General features: G+C 38.8%; 2 protein-coding genes across 4 annotated transcripts in view; both read left to right on the top strand.

Annotated features, from left to right (window-relative positions):
- The first annotated feature begins 3,352 nt into the window (after window positions 1-3,352).
- LOC115129313 (C-X-C motif chemokine 14-like) lies at window positions 3,353-7,677 on the top strand. The gene is made up of 4 exons (XM_029659523.2): window positions 3,353-3,678; window positions 4,695-4,800; window positions 6,308-6,421; window positions 6,891-7,677. Exons 1-4 carry the CDS (start codon window positions 3,612-3,614, stop codon window positions 6,904-6,906), a joined length of 303 nt encoding a protein of 100 aa, XP_029515383.1. The 5' UTR covers window positions 3,353-3,611; the 3' UTR covers window positions 6,907-7,677.
- Window positions 7,678-9,550: 1,873 nt separating this feature from the next.
- Window positions 9,551-19,332, top strand: part of LOC115129312 (protein FAM13B-like) — a 64,111-nt gene continuing 54,329 nt past the window's right edge. For all 3 annotated transcript variants that reach the window (XM_065018505.1, XM_065018506.1, XM_029659522.2), the window contains exon 1: window positions 9,551-9,775. The gene's annotated coding sequence lies outside the window, so the exon portion shown is untranslated. The remainder of the gene's footprint in view (window positions 9,776-19,332) is intronic.

Here is a 19,332-nt window from a genome sequence, read left to right as displayed (position 1 = left end):
TTCTATCGTCAATAAAACAATGGTCTGCTCAATGTTGAGAGTTCTTCTACGCATTTCTGAAATAATTTATTTTCTCTGGTAGTAGGATGACTCACGTGGTGAAACGTGGAGAGAATCTGACACCAACAGTTAACTTTCAATAGCTGCCTGTCATTTCAAATATTCCTGCCTTCAGTTCAGTTTCTCAGACTGACAGTGATTCACTCAAGCATCCACTAGAACTTGTAATGGCTTGATTGAGTTTGATGTGAATTATTCATGTAACTCAATAAATAAAACATCACTATATATAATCAAAATGGGATTAAACTATTTGTGGACCATAAAAATAAAAATAAATGGAATTGTATCCTGTCCTAATATAATGTCATGTAGAATATAATACCGGGTTGTGTTATATTTAAACAGACAATCATCCCCTCTTTAGCCCTGTGGGCCCTGGTCAAAAAGTAGTGCACTATGAATGGATTAGGGTGCCATTTGGGAGGTAGACATGATGATCTATGGCCCCCCCAGGCTCAGGCCAATTAGGATGCCAAGGTCTTTATTTGCCTGACAACGTCAACAGTGGCACAGCCCTGCTGTTGATTTCACTCATATCTCCCAGTCATACTGCACACCTACTGGACCTTATAAATTCCTATGTAAGCTAACAGCCATCACGGACATCTAATCAAATGGCTACATAGACTATTTGCACCCCCCCCCCCCCCCCCCGTACACTGCTGCTACTCTCTGTTGTTATCATCTATGCATAGTCACTTTAATAACTACCTACATGTACATATTACCTAAATTACCTTGACTAACCGGTGCCCCCGCACATTGACTCTGTACCTGTACCCCCTGTATATAGTCTCGCTATTGTTATTTTACTGCTGCTCTTGAATTACTTGTTACTTTTATGTCTTATTCTTATTTGTACTGCATTGTTGGTTAGGGGCTTGTAAGTAAGCATTTCACTGTACACTGCTGTATTCGGCGCATGTGACTAATAAAATGTGATTTGATTTGAAGTCGTCCCTGGGAGTGAGCCAGCATATGTCACATACATATATCAACTCAATGTTGTTAAAGACAGCTCAACCCATGTTGCCACCTTTGATTGGACCGGCAGGATTCAGACACTATATATAAGTGAAGGTCCATCACCAGCATCAGACATGATGAGGATCAGAAAGCAGCGCTCCTCTTCAGAAGTTGGTTGGGTTTCCTCAAAATGACTCAGAAGGTCACAAGCACATATGAATGCACACATGTAGGCCTTGGTGGTGTCCCAGCAGCATCCTGAAAGGTGAATGTGAATCAATGTCGTTTTTACGGTCAGCAAACAGGCGTCTTTGGCGGAGATGGACTGTGTGGACTTGATTAATCATCGCCTTCACTGGAACAACTAATGTTTGGAGAGACCCATCTCCCCATCCCACTCTGTATGCGTCCCAAATGGTATCCTATTCCGTATATAGTGCACTACTTTTCCCGAAGCCCTATTTTGACCAGGGCCCATAGGGCTCTGTAGGGAATATGGTAGGGAATATGTAGCGAATATGGTGCCATTTGCTACTGAGAACCCAGAGAGTTGAAACGTAGCTTAGCTGATCTGTTTGGGTTTCATAGCAAGACCATCTTTTGGCAGAAGAAAGGCTGCATTTCCACCAACTCTGGCAGGGCCCCTCCATCAGTGACATTATCGCATCCAGTGGAAGACAAAGAATAGAATACAATGTTTGACTTAGGGATAAAATTTACTTTGGGCTGTGAAGTAGTTCTGTGATAGACCATTGTCAAGGGAACTAAAAGCACACAGACACAATACAGGTGTGTCCTAAGAGATGGGGAGTTTATCATTTCATAAACAGTTGTGCACGTTGTCTAACCCATAAACGTAAGCACAGCTATTTTTTTTAAATATAAATACTTCAGGTTAAATGAACTAAAGTGCTCAACTGATGATCTGCTGAATGTTAAACTTTGTTATACAATTGTACACTTTTTGGATAGCATTAAAAGTTTCCAATGCTTGAACTGCATAACAACCAACCAACCAAACTAGGTCCTAATTTTCTCTTAAAATCCTGAATGGATGAAGAAGGTATCACTGCCTTCTGTGGGTATGTATAAACCAGGTCAACAAACATAAACTATCATTGATTTGCACTGATCCAATTGACTGGAATCCAGCTTCATCAATCTCTTCTCGTTGTGAATAGCTTCAAGTCAAACAGGGCAAATGTTACAGTTGGATGGCAAAGAATGACTTATGCTTAGCTTCAAATTTAATTAGCTCACTTTTCATTTTCCACACAGCTTCTGAGAGGCTGCAGAAAGAGACATTTCATGGAGGCTGGTATGAGTGAGTGATGACAGATGGGATAAGAGGATTGGCTGAAAATCCAAGCCAGGAAAAGAAGGGTATATTCTGGTGAAGGCTTTCTGTTCACCAAATTATTGTAGCGCAAATGGGAGGGTCAAAAGGTTTTTCTTTTACACGGAACAACTCTGCATGGTAATCTGCTAAGAAACAATGGGTACATGTATTCCCATGTACCCCTATTTACATTGTTCATCCACAAATGTTCCAAATAACTGTTTTATTATGACGAAGACACAATATGCCAACACGTCTACAGTCAATTACTTTTCAATAGGATGTTATAAGAAGCATGACTTCAGTTGGCTGACTATAAATTGCTATTTTGAACTTTTATTTGGTTTTGATACCTTTTCAAATAAAATAGCACTCTGTTGTTCTATGGTATATGATCAAGGAATGGGGACAATTAATTGAGTACAAATGTTTTCTCATCAATTGCAATTATACTGTATGTCCGTCCCTTTATCAATGATCATCTAATTACTTCCAGATGTGTCAGTGTTTCAATCTTTCTCTGGAATTTAAACAGGAGAATCCCTTTGGAACGTCTTTGACGTCTCTAAATTGCTGGAAAAGTCTTGAGACGGCACCAAAGTACTATTTCACCACTACTGTGATTATAAGACATGTTTGCCTTAGAAACATGTGTCAGTAGATTCAATCAGCCTGAAAATAAATATTTGTAATGGAGAGGCAGTGTGGGCCATGCACAAATGATCCTACACTGTTAGAATAGTTTGTGGAAAGTTGCTCTAGCTGTCCCAGGCAACTTTGAAAATCAGCATAATAACTTCAATCAAATATATAATTAGTAGGCTAATCTAATTCTAAACTTTCCATTTTCCGCTCCTTCTTTAGTGTTTTTTCATAACTATTCCACTCTCTTTTATGTATTCCACTTCTCTTTTTCAAGTGTTTGATTCGTTGGCTGGCTGTGCATATTAATGAGATGGGACAGAGCTGGTTTTTAAAAGCAGCTGCTCAACAACATGTAGGGATAAAAGGCAAGAAACGCGAGTGCGGTCAAATGCGGATTACATTTCATCTGATCTGAGCGCTCGGGACCTAAAGAGTTCGTCAAAACTCGAGAGTATTCGGAAGAATAGAGATCAAATACTGTTCCTCCTGTCATCTCTAAAGTTAAGGAGCGAATACAAGGAAAGTGTTGTTTGAGTGATTTTTACTAAGCGAAACCAGTCGGGAGGTCCGAATCTGAGGTTCATCATCAGCAGACAAGATGCATCGTTGTACAACAGCAGCGTTGCTTTTGTTAATTATTGCTTTATATTCCCTTCAAGCAGAAGGTAATTATCTATTACTATTTGAGTAATGAAAAACGTGTTTTAAGCATTTTACATGTTAAACTGATGGTAATGAGTTTTTAAAAACAATTGGTTGGTTTGGCAGCCAAATTGCACCTGTAATGTTTGACCATTGTCATTCATTTACCATCTCCAAATCTGCTTGCTCACTTTTGGCAACAGTAGGCTATTGTTGTTTATAACCATTGAGTTATTACTGTGTTGTACTTCTTGGGTTGTTTTGTAAAATGTTGGCTTTGTTCGTTTGTTGTGTTCACCACTCACCCACAGTCTGTAGCCAGGTTACTTTGTATCAATTTTATTCTTCATAGTTTTACATTTATCCAATTCATGGTGGTTAGCCGGTGCTGGTCTTCACCTAACAAAACATATTACAGTTTTGAAACTGCAGTAAAAGTGCAGTAACTGCAGTCAACTGTTGTATTTTGGATGCAGTAATTGAAGAATAACTGCAGTGTACGCAGTTGAACTGCAGTTATACTGCACTGTAACTGTAGTTACACTGCAAAATAAAAAAATTAAAATTAAGTATTTGTAGCATACTGAAGTTATACTACAGTGTACTGCAGTCATACTGCACTCTGACTGCAATCGTTTTTTTCTGATTAGTCTTGGTCAGTGATCCTGGTTGATGATGAGAATTGTAATGCATTGAGGAATTGGAGATGGTTGATGAGGTCGCCTTGAAGATGTGGGTCACAAGTTCCATAGTGAGCACGAGCCTGGCCACATGCATGCGCGGGAAACAGCGCGCCTTGATTTACAGTGGAGATAATAATGACGTTTTTCTGTTTTACACTGCCGTTACTGAGCCCTCTTAAATCGTTCTCTTTGTTTTATTCCATACAGGTTTAGTGAGTACTAGGCCTATGCTGCACCTGGCAATCTGTGTGAAGTCAGGAAATCATACCAGAGAGCTAGTCTACAGATGGCTGAAAACGTTCAGACCAAAGTGTTTATTTGAAAGCTTTTATAAAATACATCTATTTTCTTCACAGCCTACAAGTGCAGGTGCACAAGAAAAGGGCCAAAGATTCGCTACAAGGATGTGCAAAAGCTGGAGATTAAACCCAAACATCCTTTCTGCCAAGAGAAGATGATATTGTGAGTCTTCCTTTGAATCATTTATCTCTCTCTTGCTCTCTCTCTCTTTCTGCATTGCCATTGTCAATCCGATGTTCTGTTTGTTTCAGAGATGTCATTGTGTGCTATTCTGTTTGTTTGCCAAATGCAGTGTCTTGTCTAAATAGTCACTCTGATGTTCTAATCTCCTACCAGCTGATTGACCTATGAATATATTGCTCTGGAATGGAATCTGATAACTCTTCAATCTAGACATTCTTGAGAAAACCTATTAGCTTAAATTAGACAGTAAATGATGGTCTTTGTCCACATGCACCATCCAGTCGCCTATTATTCCCTATCATTTGATCTATTACTTTTAAAGCATTGCTTGCTCAACTGGACCAAGGCACAGACAGCTACTGTTGTCGGTGTGAGTGGCCTTGGCATCCAATAGGGACTTTCCCTCTCCAGATAAGAGTGACTGTTTACCTCTTTTTGAGGGGTCCAAAGGGAATTGTATTGCCCTATACTACTGCATGCATCAGACCCCATTGTCAAATAGACACTGATCTTACATTTGAGTCATTTTCGGTGGAAGCAGACCTTACTTTTGCAAAAGGTCACATACTCTTTCGCCATCTGCTGTTCACTTGAGGTATCACACATAAATGTGTTCCCATCAACAGCATAGAAATACCTTGAAAACAAATGTTGTTTTATCCTGCTGTTATGGAGTACAGTACATTGCTCTCAATATGATCTTAAGACTTTAGAGTCCGTCCAACAAAGAGTTGTGTTGGCCCTTGGACTATTAAACTGCTATTTACTGCTTAATTTACTGCTGTCCTGGGGTCAATGTGATAAACTTCATATTCAGGCAGATTAATGCCAACCAGTTAAAGCAGGCCTGCTTGCATAAGATGGTGGGGCCACTGACCTCAGTGTAAATTGAGACTCAGCAGGCTCCAGAAAGAGTGCGTCTTCTCTCCTTTGTTGGCTGGCATTGGGTCACATCTCAGAATTTAACATTCTGGGGGGGTGGGGCACCCAAACTGTCACAGCAGCGCTTCCAACTCCAATTTAGGAGTTAACCAAATTAACCAAGACCTCTTTTGGCTGGGCAGGTTAATCCTTCACTAAGAAGCAGACACACTAATAAGAGATTGATTTGAGAAGCCCCTGCATAGCTCTGGGCACAACACACAGCACATGTCATGACCGGCCGAAATATGCCATAAAGACAGACTAGTATCTCTAACTGCTGCTCTGAATATCAATGGGTTCATCTGACCATGCTCAGAGATCATGTATAGGCCTGCCCACCCAGTGCTGTTTCTAAAACCTGTTCATAGAACCCCTCCATGAGTGTTTAAATTAAGATGTCAGAGATAGAATGTATTAAAGTTATTGCAGTATTCTTACCACATTGCTTGGGTTGTTATAATTACTTTGCAGCTAACATTAACCAACATCGCTTATGATTCTAAAGCAGTAAGGTGGATTAGCTATTTTCTCTTACACTTTTCCTCGCTTCTTTGTTTGTCAGTGTCACCATGGAGAATGTGTCACGCTTCAAGGGGCAGGAGTACTGTCTGCACCCCAAACTGCAAAGCACCAAAAACCTGGTCAAGTGGTTCCGGATCTGGAAGGATAAGCATAGGTGAGAGGTCATCCCACTCCATGAACTAAAGTTGTAAGAGTACTGCTGTTGCATACAGATATATGATCTTATTTTAATCACCCTGTTGCAGGAGAACTTTACTGCAAGGCAGGAAATGTAAAACTTGTCGTTTATTTGAGATTTAATAAGGCTTCTGAAGTTTTCATCATTAATTATAATCTACATAATAATTCACATTTCCTGTTGCTGCAGGATCATTTTCCTGCTGTAGCAAACTGGCTCAAATGAAGATCCTACATCTGTACTGCAGTTGAAACACATTTAGCATTTTGCAGACGGTTATGTTACACACTGCTTTATAGGAACAGAACTGGCACCTATTGTTCATAATACGAACTATAGTGTATTATAGTGCTATTGAAAGTTTGGTTATAGGAATCTGTATAGCTGTGTAATTTTGTATGATATTTGGCTGTATTTAACACTTTTTTTCTTGTCTCCTTTGTAGGGTGTATGAAGCTTAACATATAGATGATGTATACAAAGGGAACAAGTGGGGGAAAAAAACATTAAGACTGTTTTTGTGAAGAACAAGACATTATCTCCCAGCAATCAGTACTTGGTCTTGGAGTGAGATTTATCAAGCAGTGATGTCTAGTTTTCTGGTACCGTTTAAGTTGGCCATCAGGCTAATTATTGTTACTCACTTAAGTCATTTCAACTGTAATAATGGTCATATTTCTCCAATGCCAACGTTCAAGGCTGTGAACGATGATACAGGAGGAAATGCTATGGAAGAGGTCCTTCATTAATCTGGCCCAATGTGTTTTGTACGCCCTTGAACCATTTGTTTATTCTGGTGACTACAGTATGTGGATGTCTTGTAAGATGAAAGGAGCATAGGGTTCTTGTTATTGTACCAACTGGGAGTAATCCTGCTGTATCTTGCTGTGCACTCCAGAAGTGTCAAACATAGCACACTGTATACGTGTCTAGTGAATGTGATGAAGATAATTATTTAAAAACAACAACTATGTATATCATTCATTTTGTACATTTGAGTCCATTGAAAGAGAATAGTGTAGAAGAGAAAGAAACACATTCAGATGACTAGGTCAATGTGATTTTAAATGTCCTTGCTGCCATTCCCATTATGCAATAAATCAGTTGTAGGTTATTATGAGGGGTATGTAAAGTCAGCCTGTTCATTTACATCTTGTAAGACATATATTTTCTGTACCTGGTAGGAACTATTGTAAACAGCTATTGTATAATAAATTGTCCATTTTGTCGTATTTTGTATCATTTTCCTGATGTCTTCAGTTGTTCTTCTGCTGTATTTTACAAAGACTGGAGTTCATCAATATGTTCCATTGTAGAAGAAACTCTTATGGAAAAGTAATCTTATCAAGATATATCTAATTGTACATCATAAGAATCAAGACATTGAATCATGAAATTGTTACTTAACACGTGGTTGATTATAAAGCATTTTCGTGATATTATCCAATACCTTTCTGAATGATAACCTTCAGGAAGGTGTGGTTATTTTGTAAGCCATTGATATACATTGTTACAATGACGGTTACATTTTTATTTCACCAAACAGAATGCTCAATATACATTTTCTTCAAAGAAGGTGCATCCTCATTTTATATATACATATATCAAGAAACATTTTGTAAATAGACCAATAGCCTATGTTAGTGAGAATGAATTCATCTCAGACTTTCTAGTGTAATGTATTGTATTATTGAGTTTTTGTTGTTTTGCTATTTAAATGTTCATTCGGTAAGAGAATTTTGGAGTATCTGTTTGGACTGACCCACCAAGCACACATTAAAAACATTCTAAGGAGTGTATGTCAACAAGCACAGCTATATAAAACATTTCAAAAGCACTGTCTAAAACATCCCTTTTATTGTTTCCTTGATATTGTATGTTAGTTGCTAAATCAACGTTGTATTTTCACTCCACACATCTATGAGCGTTCACACAGCCCAAATATCAAAACATCAGTCCATTTGTTATCGCTAGACGATGCTGTGGTACTTAATGAACTGGTCACTGAGCCAACCCTCTGGCAGAGCAACAAAGACACTACACAGATTAGAAACAATTAGTCTTTCCTTATTTTCAGTGTATCTCAGACAGGACCGAACACACAGACAGCACACGCGATTATATCACACTGCAATTTTGCATTTGCCTTTCTAGAAATGCAGAGATGTCTGCATCTCAAACACTGTTTTCGAAAATTGAATTGTGTGGCTACTAATCTAAAATAATAAACAAACAATGGAACAAGTTTGCGATTTAAATCTGGTAGGGACACTGATGAAGAACGCATTGAGATTATGGTTGTTGTTTTATTGAGCAGGGCAACAACAGCAAAAACGATCTAGTATTTTCCCCAGTAGATGGCGCAATAACTCTTTCTATCTGATCATTGTGGAGAGTCCCAAATTATTACATTTCAAATCCAAGATACACAGTCTGTATCTTTGGTTTGTAATCATGTCGAATCTATTGATCGAATATATTCAGGTTGGGACAGTCTGAAAAGTAAAACCTTTTAGCCCGCCGTGACCAGTGCATGTTCAAGCAGTAGCTAGTTATATGTTGTAATTATTATTTTCAGGCCATATCATTTAATTTGTTAAAAATGATATGTGAACGAGTGCAATTGTATGTATAGACAATTTGACACTTGCATATTTATTCATATGGTCAATTATTTTTGTAGGCAGCATTACTGTATGTACGTTTACCTGAAAAACACCTGGTAAACATTCAGATTGTCTAAACTGTGACTGTCTCTTCAAAATGTGTAATGCCAAAATATAGCTAGATATTATATATTCTGCATTTGAGTCGGCTGCAATGCTGTTAGTGTATCTGACATTCAGATGGTGGTGTTTGCCTGCTGCTACTGATGTGAGATGCGATGTGGATGAATGAGGAAGTTTTCAATTTGGTTGTCTGGTGGTGCATCTGGGTAATATTCATTAGAGCACAACGTAGAAAAACGTTAAATAAAATGTGCATTATAAAACGAAAACAAGCTGTTATTATTGGACAAGTTCATGTAGTCCCTTCCTGTTTTGGTAAAACAAAATCGTTTGGTGCCTTATGAATACAAACCTGTTCGATGGGAGAGGCGGGGATAACATTTGGTAGCTTCATTTCTTGTGGGTGTGAGCTGCGAACGGCATCTGAATTTTAACAAACAGGAACCGAATTGTTTTCAAATAGCTAGCTGTATTTTCGACATTGTTTGTTTGCTAATATCTGTTTCATTTTGATCAAATTTGTCGTCCGTTAACACGTTAATTAAAGACTCAAAACGAGAATTGATGGTTTTTGCTCTCCGTTCCTGCTGGATTTGACCTGGTAGGTGCACAACATTTGCAAGCCAGTTTAGCTAACATCGTTAGCATGCTAGCTTACATTTCCTAATTATGTGTACATGTATTTTTTGCTGTTTGTTTGACTAAATAATTGCATTGTCCTGTAGACACATTCACAGGCTGTGTGATGGTTATGAACTTGGCAAAACGTCTTGCTAAAGATGTTCATTGTTTTCATTTAAACCATTGCCAATAATTGCATGCTAGCTAGCAAACGTTGGCAAGCTTGGAAAAGCAGCGTTTGCTAGTTAGCTTGCTAACTTAAAGGGGAATTGAAACACTAACGTTTGGCTTTAGAACACCAGCTAACTGTAAATCGCCATATTGGCATTGTTGCATCATCGCTAGGAGAGTTTTGGAATTCCTGAATTTACTGAGACCATGACCTCTGCGTACATTAATGAACATACTTTGCTGGTGTCAAACCATAAATGAAAACATGATACATGTTTTGAAAGATGAGAAACGGCCCTTTCAAATGATGACAGTGCAGGAGCTTTCATCTTTCCAAGTCCGTCCATTAGACTATGTTCACCGAAATTCACAAATTACATTATGCTATAGAGACCTCTGATTATTCACTGTTACTGACTTCTCTATGAATTTTGACCACATTTTCATGACTTATTATAGCCTCCATAGAAAAAGTTAAGATTATTGACACTGGAAGGCTGCTGTGTCTGATCCCATGTAGACCTGCCATTGTGCCCTTGATCAAGGCACTTAACCCCCCACAAAGTAGAACTGTACTGTTAATTACAGCTTGTCAACATCTGGTCAACCCTCCATCTGGGGAGCTCCTGGTTGTGCAGGCAACTTTACAACCAAATACTTTTGTCTTTTATTAGATTAATAAATCAGGGATCAAATGAATAAGGTAGGCTACTTCAGAGCAAGGTATCTAACTAGACATGTGTATATATATATATATCTTATGGCTCAAATATTCATGTTTCGGTGGAGGTCTATGCACAGTAAGTTATTTGTCAATTAGACTATTAGAATATTTTTAATGTTGTCGCAATTACATTGCTGCTATTTAATAGGGAAATCCAATCTTTCCAAAGTTTCAGTGCTTGTAGAAAGGCTCCATTAATGCTTAACTATGGTTAACTAGCAAGAACTGCTCTAAGTTATATTTTAAATTGGCTATATAGTTAGCCTGTCATTATTTTATACCTGCTGCTGAAATATCATCGGGCACTGGCACACATGCAGCACAAGGGTGTTTCTGAAAATGGCTGATACTGTAGATTTTTAAGCGATTGATAATATTTAAGTGTTCCTTCATGAATGACATTAACAGAAATTATGAAACTAATTTCCATGACTTTTCATGACCTTCCAAGTTGTCAAATGAGGTTTGTAACAGCGCATTATGCACATACATTTTCAATCTGCGCAATCTCAAACAGCCTACTGTCACGCACAGATTCACAGACTAGTGGCAAATAAACTTGAGCAAAGCAGAATCGGAAAATTAATTCCCACTTTCCATTGTTATTCAATGTAGATCCTGCCGTAATTCCGTTTTGATCAACCTTTTTTGCATCTGTAGCCGGCGATAGGCTACTGTTTGTTTGTTTTAAAGAGGAACCGGTACGCAATTCCCCAAAAATTAGAAGGGCCCGTACAACACTCTGGCCCAAGTCACACACTGACAATAGCACCACATCAATCAAATGGTAATCAGTGAAGAAAAAACACCTGTGAAAATGTCTTATACGCCAAACAACTCCTAAATACACAACTTTCTAATGCAGGGGTTGTCAAAGTGGGATCCGAGGTAGTGCACGGGGTCCGCAGCCAGATTTAAAAAATCTATAACCTTTTTTTAAATGAATATTACTAAGAGATTAAACAACTTTTGGCCAAGCTATCAGTGGAATAAGTTTAACATGTGCAGTATACTGAACAAAAATCTAAATGCAACAATTAAAAAGATTTTACTGAGTTACAGATCATATTAGGAAATCAGTCAATTTTAAATTCATTAGGCCCTAATCTATGGATTTGACATGACTGGGAATACACATGCATCTGTTGGTCACAGATACCTTAAATAAAAAATATCAGGAAACCAGTCAATATCTGGTGTGACACATCTCCTTTGCATAATCAGGCTGTTGATTGTGGAATGTTGTCCCATTCCTCTTCAATGGCTGTGCGACGTTGCTGGATATTGGTGTGAACTGGAAGACGCTGTCATACACTTCAATCCAGAGGATCCCAAACATGCTCAACGGGTGACATGTCTGAGCATACAGGCCGTGGAAGAACTTTGACATTTTCAGCTTCCAGGAATTGTGTACAGATCCTTGTGACATGGGGCCGTGTATTATCATGCAACATGAGGTGATGGCGGTGGATGAATGGCACAACAATGGGCCTCAGGATCTTGTCATGGTATCACTGTGCATTGAAATTGCCATCGATAAAATGCAATTGCGTTCATTGTCTAACTTACAGTGCATTCGGGAAGTATTTGGACCCCTTGACTTTTTCAACATTTTATGTTACAGCCTTATTCTAAAATTGATTAAATGAATAAAAAATACTTGTCAATCTACACACAATATCCCATAATGACAACTAAAATTAGTTTTATAAATTTTTGCAAATAAATTAAAAATAGATACCGTCTCTACATAAGTATTCAGACCATTTGCTATGAGACTCAAATTGAGCTCAGGTGCATCCTGTTTTTGTTGATCATCCTTGAGATGTTTCTACATCTTGATTGGAGTCCACCTGTGGTAAATGCACTTGATTGGATGGGATATAGAAAGGCGCACACCTGTCTATATAAGATCCCAAAGTTGACTGCATGCCAGAGCAAAAACCAAGCCTTGAGGTCAAAGGAATTGTCCTTAGAGCTCAGAGACAGGATTGTGTCGAGGCACAGATCTAGGGATAGCCCACTTGGAGTTTGCCAAAAGGTACCTAAAGGACTCTGACCATGAGAAACAATATTCTTTGGTCTGATGAAACCAAGATGGAACTCTTTGGCATGAATGCCAAGCGTCACACCTGGAGAAAACCTTCCCTACGGTGAAGCGTGGTGATGGCTGTATCATGCTGTGTTGATGTTTCTCAGCGGCAGGGACTGGGAGACTTGTCAGGATCGAGGGAAAGATGAACGGCGCAAAGTACGTAGAGATCCTTGATGAAAACCTGCTGCAGAGTGCACAGGAACTCAGACTCTGGCAAAGGTTCATCTTCCAACAGGACAATGACCCTAAGCACACAGCCAAGACAACAAAGAAGTGGCTTTGGGACAAGTCTTTGAATGTCCTTGAGTGGCCCAGCCAGAGCCCGGACTTGAACCGGATCGAACATCTCTGGCGAGACCTGAAAAAAGCTATGCAGCGATGCTCCCCATCCGACCTGACAGAGCTTGAGAGGATCTGCAAGAAGAATGGGAGAAACTCTCCAAATACAGGTCTGAGTAAAGGGTCTGAATACGTGTGTGTGTGTGTATATATAATAATATACATATCTAACCCTGTTTTTGCTTTGTCATTATGTGGTATTGTGTGTAGAGGGATTAAATCAATTTTAGAATAAGGCAGTAACGTAACAAAATGTGGAAAACATCAAGGGGTCTGAATTCTTTCTGAATGTGCTGTATGCTTGCCCATACCGTAGCCCCACCGCCACCATGGGGCACTCTATTCACAACGTTGACATCAGCAAACCGCTCGCACACACAACACCATACACATTGTCTGCGGTTGTGAGGCTGGTTGGACGTACTGTCAAATTCTCGAAAACAACTTTGGTGTCTGCTTATGGTAGAGAAATTAACAAGTTTCTGGTAACAGCTCTGGTGAACATTCCTGCAGTCAGCATACCAATTGCATGTTCCCTCAAAACTTGAGACATCTGTGACATTGTGTTGTGTGACAAATCTGCACATTTTAGTGGCCTTTTTATTTTGTAATGATCATGCTGTTTAATAAGCTTGTCAGGTGGATGGATTATCTTGGCAAAGGAGAAATGCTAACTAACAGGGATGTAAACACATTTGTGCACAATTTGAGAGAATTAAGATTTTTGTGCGTATTGAGAATTTTTGGGATCTTTTATTTCAGCTCATGGAACCAACACTTTACATGTTGTGTTTATATTTTTTGTTCAGTTTACAATACAATGTAATATTATTAATCTACAGTTTGTTCTCAACCCTGGGAACCAAGGGCCTGGGAGGCTCACAGGGATATTGGTATCCACAGTACTTTCAACTGAAAACGTATGTACTTAAAAGCACATAACTTTGCTGTTTTAAAGCTTTTTTCTCTCTGCCCCATGACAAAATATTTAGAATTGCAGGAATTTAGCTTGAAAGTTTCTCTAAGAGGCGGGCCTTTTTAAATGGTCTTTCCCTGGGCCTGAGACTTGGTTCGTCCAGCCATGCACTGCAGACGTCATACTAAAACTCCTTGTAGACATAAACTCGAGTCAGATTTCTTTTTAATGTTCTGATCACGAGGGGTCCCTGATGTATTTGCTATCACAAAAAGTTTGAGAACCCCAGCCTAATGAAGATATATAAACTCTTAGAGCATATTGAGTCATCCTTATTTTGTAAAGATTGATCATCTGAAATCAGAATGGTATTAGCTTTTACTGTGAATGAGGTACAGATGTTTTAATGACTGGTGGAATGTACTACTATGCTATGTTCTGTGATCTGACACGCTGTTATCTGGCTAGCATATTAAACACATATGCACCAAAACATATTACAAATGTAGTCTTACATTGATAAGGAAAGACATACACAAGTAATATAACTAGAATAAAATAACTTTATTGAATGAATAAGGTTAGGGGAATTCATTCACACCTGAAAACAAAGTTACATCATGCTATCATAACCATAACAACCTACAGTTGAAGTCAAATAGCCAAATACATTTAAACTCAGTTTTTAACAATTCCTGACATGTAATCCTAGTAACAATTCCATGTCTTAGGTCAGTTAGGATCACCACTTAATTTTAAGAATGTGAAATGTCAGAGTAATAGTAGAATGATTTATTTCAGCTTTTATTTCTTTCGTCACATTCCCAGTGGGTCAGAAGTTTACATACACTCAATTAGTACTTGGTAGCATTGCCTTTAAATTGTTTAATGTTTTGGGTAGCCTTCCACAAGCTTCCCACAATAAGTTGGGTGAATTTTGGCCCATTTCCCCTGACAGCTGGTGTAACTAAGTTAGGTTTGTAGGCCTCCTTGCTCGCACACGCTTTTTCAGTTCTGCCACAAATTTTCTATAGGATTGAGGTCAGGGCTTTGTGATGGGCCACTCCAATACCTTGACTTTGTTGTCCTTAAGCCATTTTTTTCACAACTTTGGAAGTATGCTTGGGGTCATTGTCCATTTGGAAGACTCAATTGTGACCAAGCTCCAACTTCCTGACTGATATCTTGATATGTTGCTTTAACATATCCACATAGTTCCTCATGATGCCATCTATTTTGTGAATTGCAAAGCACCCCCACAACATGATGCTGCCACCCTCGCACTTCACGGTTGGGATGGTGTTCTTCGGCTTGCAAGCATCCCCCTTTTTCCTCCAAACATAACGATGGTCATTATGGCCAAACAGTTGTATTTTTGTTTCATCAGACCAGAGGACATTTCTCCAAAAAGTACGATCTTCGTCCCCATGTGCAGTTGCAAACCGTAGTCTGGCTTTTTTATGGGGGATTTGGAGCAGTGGCTTCTTCCTTGCTGAGCGGCCTTTCAGGTTATGTCGATATAGGACTTGTTTTACTGTGGATATAGATCATTTTGTACCTGTTTCCTCCAGCATCTTCACAAGGTCCTTTGCTGTTGTTCTGGGATTGATTTGCACTTTTCGCACTAAAGTACGTTCATCTCTAGGAGACAGAACACGTCTCCTTCCTGAGCAGTATGACTGCTGCGTGGTCCCATGGTGTTTATACTTGCTTACTATTGTTTGTACAGATGAACGTGGTACCTCCAGACATTTGCAAATTACTCCCAAGGATGAACCAGACTTGTGGAGGTCGACAATTTCTTTTTCTGAAGTCTTTGCTGATTTCTTTTGATTTTCCTATGATGTCAAGCAAAGAGTTTGAAGGTAGGCCTTGAAATACATCTACAGGTACACCTCCAATAGGCTAATTGACATCATTTTAGTCAATCAAAAGCTTCTAATGCCATGACATTTTCTGGAATTTTCCAAGCTGTTTAAAGGAACAGTCAACTTAGTATATGTCAACTTCTGACCCACTGGAATTGTCATACAGTGAAATAATGTGTCTGTAAACAATTGTTGGAAAAATGACTTGTGTCATGCACAAAGTAGATGTCCTAACCGACTTGCCAAAACTATAGTTTGTTAACAAAAAAATTGTGGAGTGGTTGAAAAATAAGTTTTAATGACCCCAACCTAAGTGTATGTAAACTTCCGACTTCAACTGTACATACAACGTTCATTAAGGTATGTCATCAAAATTCAACTGTAATTACAATTTATTTTTTTTTTTAAATAAGACAATTGGCTTTTACAACTTCAATTCTTCTTGCATACATTCCACTAAGTCTATAGCCTAATAAGCATTTGGCTGTGCCCGCTATAAAATCTGCTAAACTGTGAATGGACCAATAAACTGATTTGAATACAGGAACAGTCCGAATGGGAACAAATTAAAAGCTTGCAAGAAAAGGGGAAAGACCAGTGAGAACCTGAGCTACTGCGTGAAGACTAGGATTTATCTTTGCTCGTAGCTATGTATGGTATGTATGTCTGTGTCATGTGAGGGTGTGATTGTCCCTCAGCCCTGTTTGCAGCCACAGCAGCATGTTGTCCAGTCTCTCCAGCCCCTGCCTATCCTTTTCACCATGGGGGCAGCTATTGACTGCCTGGCTCACAGGAGACATGTCTATAGTGTCGTCCTCCTCACAAAGGTCTGGGAGCTGACATCCATCACAGGGTCCTACAGACAGAGTGAGTATTTAAAATAAAAAAGTAAAAACAAAATTTATATATATATAATCTGCCTAATAGTACATTCAGTTACTTTCTAGTCAAAAAGCTGAGCTGAGAGGGACCACGTGGTGGCTCTAACTTCCTCCAGCTCCTCCATTTCAATCTCATCCTCTTTGTCTTCATCTTCCCCAAGTAGCACATAAAGGGAATCATGAATGGAAGGGAATTGTACAAGTTATCAATCGGCTTGCAAGGCGGCAAAGTTACATTTTATTATCCAAAGGTTTTCATTTGAGAACATAACAATGTAATCTGATAGTCCATAACTGAAATAATGTGATGTACGCATGTAAGTAGCTGTCATGAACCAGCTACACCAGGATAGTTTAGTTACAAAGCTGACTACCAGCATTAGATTTCAGAAGTCGTTATAGATGGGTATATGCTTTTTGTTGTTGGACATAACACTAGAATCACCAAGAAATCAGCTTTATGGTTGTTGGAAAATCTGTTCCCAAGTATTCCCATGCATAAATAGAGGCACATTTGTGATCATATCCCATTGTAAACTAGGTTTGAAATTATTCTGTTTTTGTCTAATTCTATATCTGTTAGGGATTCAGCCGCTCAAGGACAAATTGTCCCATGGCTAAGTGTAATTGGGGACCCCTGTCATAAGGGTTTTGCTTCAGGCTACATACATTCTTGCAATGAACATCCAGCAGGCTTACTATTGTTAGCAAGGATTCCTATCACAGAACTTGATATATTATGTTGTTTTTATGTAGTTAGCTAGCTAGATAATTACTATAGCTTGTCTACTCGCCTTGTTATCAATTTCATTTCACAGACTAATCAATCTGAAAAAATAAAGTAAAAACAAATTGTTTCTCACCTTTATTGATTACCTGATCTCAGTAACTGAGCTGTCAGTTGTGAGAAATTTTTCAGGTCCAGTAGAGGAAAGGTGCCTGCCAGTGGCAGCATTCACTTTCAGTATCCACGCTAAAACTCACATTTTGCTCACTCCTACCAGCGAGGCATTGGCGTCAGTCGTTAGTATGGAAATTCAAGATGGCGCTACCCAGACTTATAATAAACATTGTTCAAGATCAAAATACTAAATATAGAGATCTTTCTGTTACAAGCACATGTTTAGTATTAGTGGATTGAAAACATTTCTTTGCTTAGATCTACTTCCTGAAGTGTTTCCATTACCCTTTAACAACCTAAGTCACAAATCTACTAACCAGCAAGCTACCATCAGCCCTCCAAGAGATCGCTAGCTACGTTTGAATTTTGGTTTAGTATTAATGTTAATATTAGACATAGCTATGACATGACCCCAACGTGCATTTTAGTTTCCTCACAAATACTTTTTTATATTTTTTATTGTACGGTTGATGCCTGAAATATGATGGAATGGTCACTCAGAATAGTCTGCAGTACATAGGCAAGTCTCCCACATCAACAATAATATTTAGCTTAAAAAGCTTTGTTGTCATGTGCTCTGCAATTACATTTTCTTTAGAGTAATCAATGCCAGGTCTCCCCATCCAACAATTTCTTGCTTCAAATGCAAAGTTTTCATGTCCTCTGTTCTTTTGTCTTGCCCATTCACCCTCTGAAGGGCACACATACACAATTTGTCTCAATGCTTAAAAATCCTAATTTAACCGGTCTTCTCCCCTTTATCTACACTGATGGAAGTGGATTTAGGGAGTGTGCACAAAGTTATGAACTTCCAGTTGTTAACCTCTTAAGTCGACCCTCTACTTTTTTGAACATTCTGTTAAAAATCGCGCAACATTTCAGCGCCCTGCTACTCATGCCAGGAATATAGTATATGCATTTGCTTAGTCTGTGTGGATAGAAAACACTCAGACGTTTAAAAAACTGGTTAAATCACTGCTGTGGCTTTACCAGAACGGCATTTACATCGAAAAGCACAGGAAAAACTGATCACTGAAAATGGGAAAATATATCCATGCGCTACTTGAACCCATTGATAAACGTGAACCACAATTAATTGACTGAGGTTGCAGTACCTACAGCTTCCACACGGTGTCTAGAGTCTTGTCATTTCCCTTCGAGTTTTTTCTTGGTCAAACACATACAGGACACCGTATCTCCTCCGGTCTAGGACCGGATATTTTCGTTGAGTTTCTAGCCGGACATTTTTCCAGACGGACAGCTAATGATCTTTACATCGCCTCCTGATGAATTTTATCGCTTATTAACGTTTACTAATACCTAAAGTTGCATTACAAACGTATTTCGAAGTGTTTTGTGAAAGTTTATCGTCGACTTTTTGAATTTTAAAAAATGACGTTACGTTTTGAAACAATGTTTTTTTCGTTTATCACACAGTCTACATATAACGATATCTAGGCTTTATATGGACCGACATCTAGGAGTGCCAACAAAGAAGATGGTGAAAGGTAATGAATGTTTTCTATTTTATTGTGCGGTTTGTGTAACGCCGAAATGCTAATTATTTTGTTTACGTCCCCTGTGGGTCTTTTGGGGTGTTGCATGCTATCAGATAATAGCTTCTCATGCTTTCGCCGAAAAG

Source organism: Oncorhynchus nerka, linkage group LG5 (genome assembly GCF_034236695.1).
Source record: "Oncorhynchus nerka isolate Pitt River linkage group LG5, Oner_Uvic_2.0, whole genome shotgun sequence".
Classification (NCBI taxonomy): Eukaryota; Metazoa; Chordata; class Actinopteri; order Salmoniformes; family Salmonidae; genus Oncorhynchus; species Oncorhynchus nerka.
This window is presented reverse-complemented; position numbering and strand designations above follow the sequence as displayed.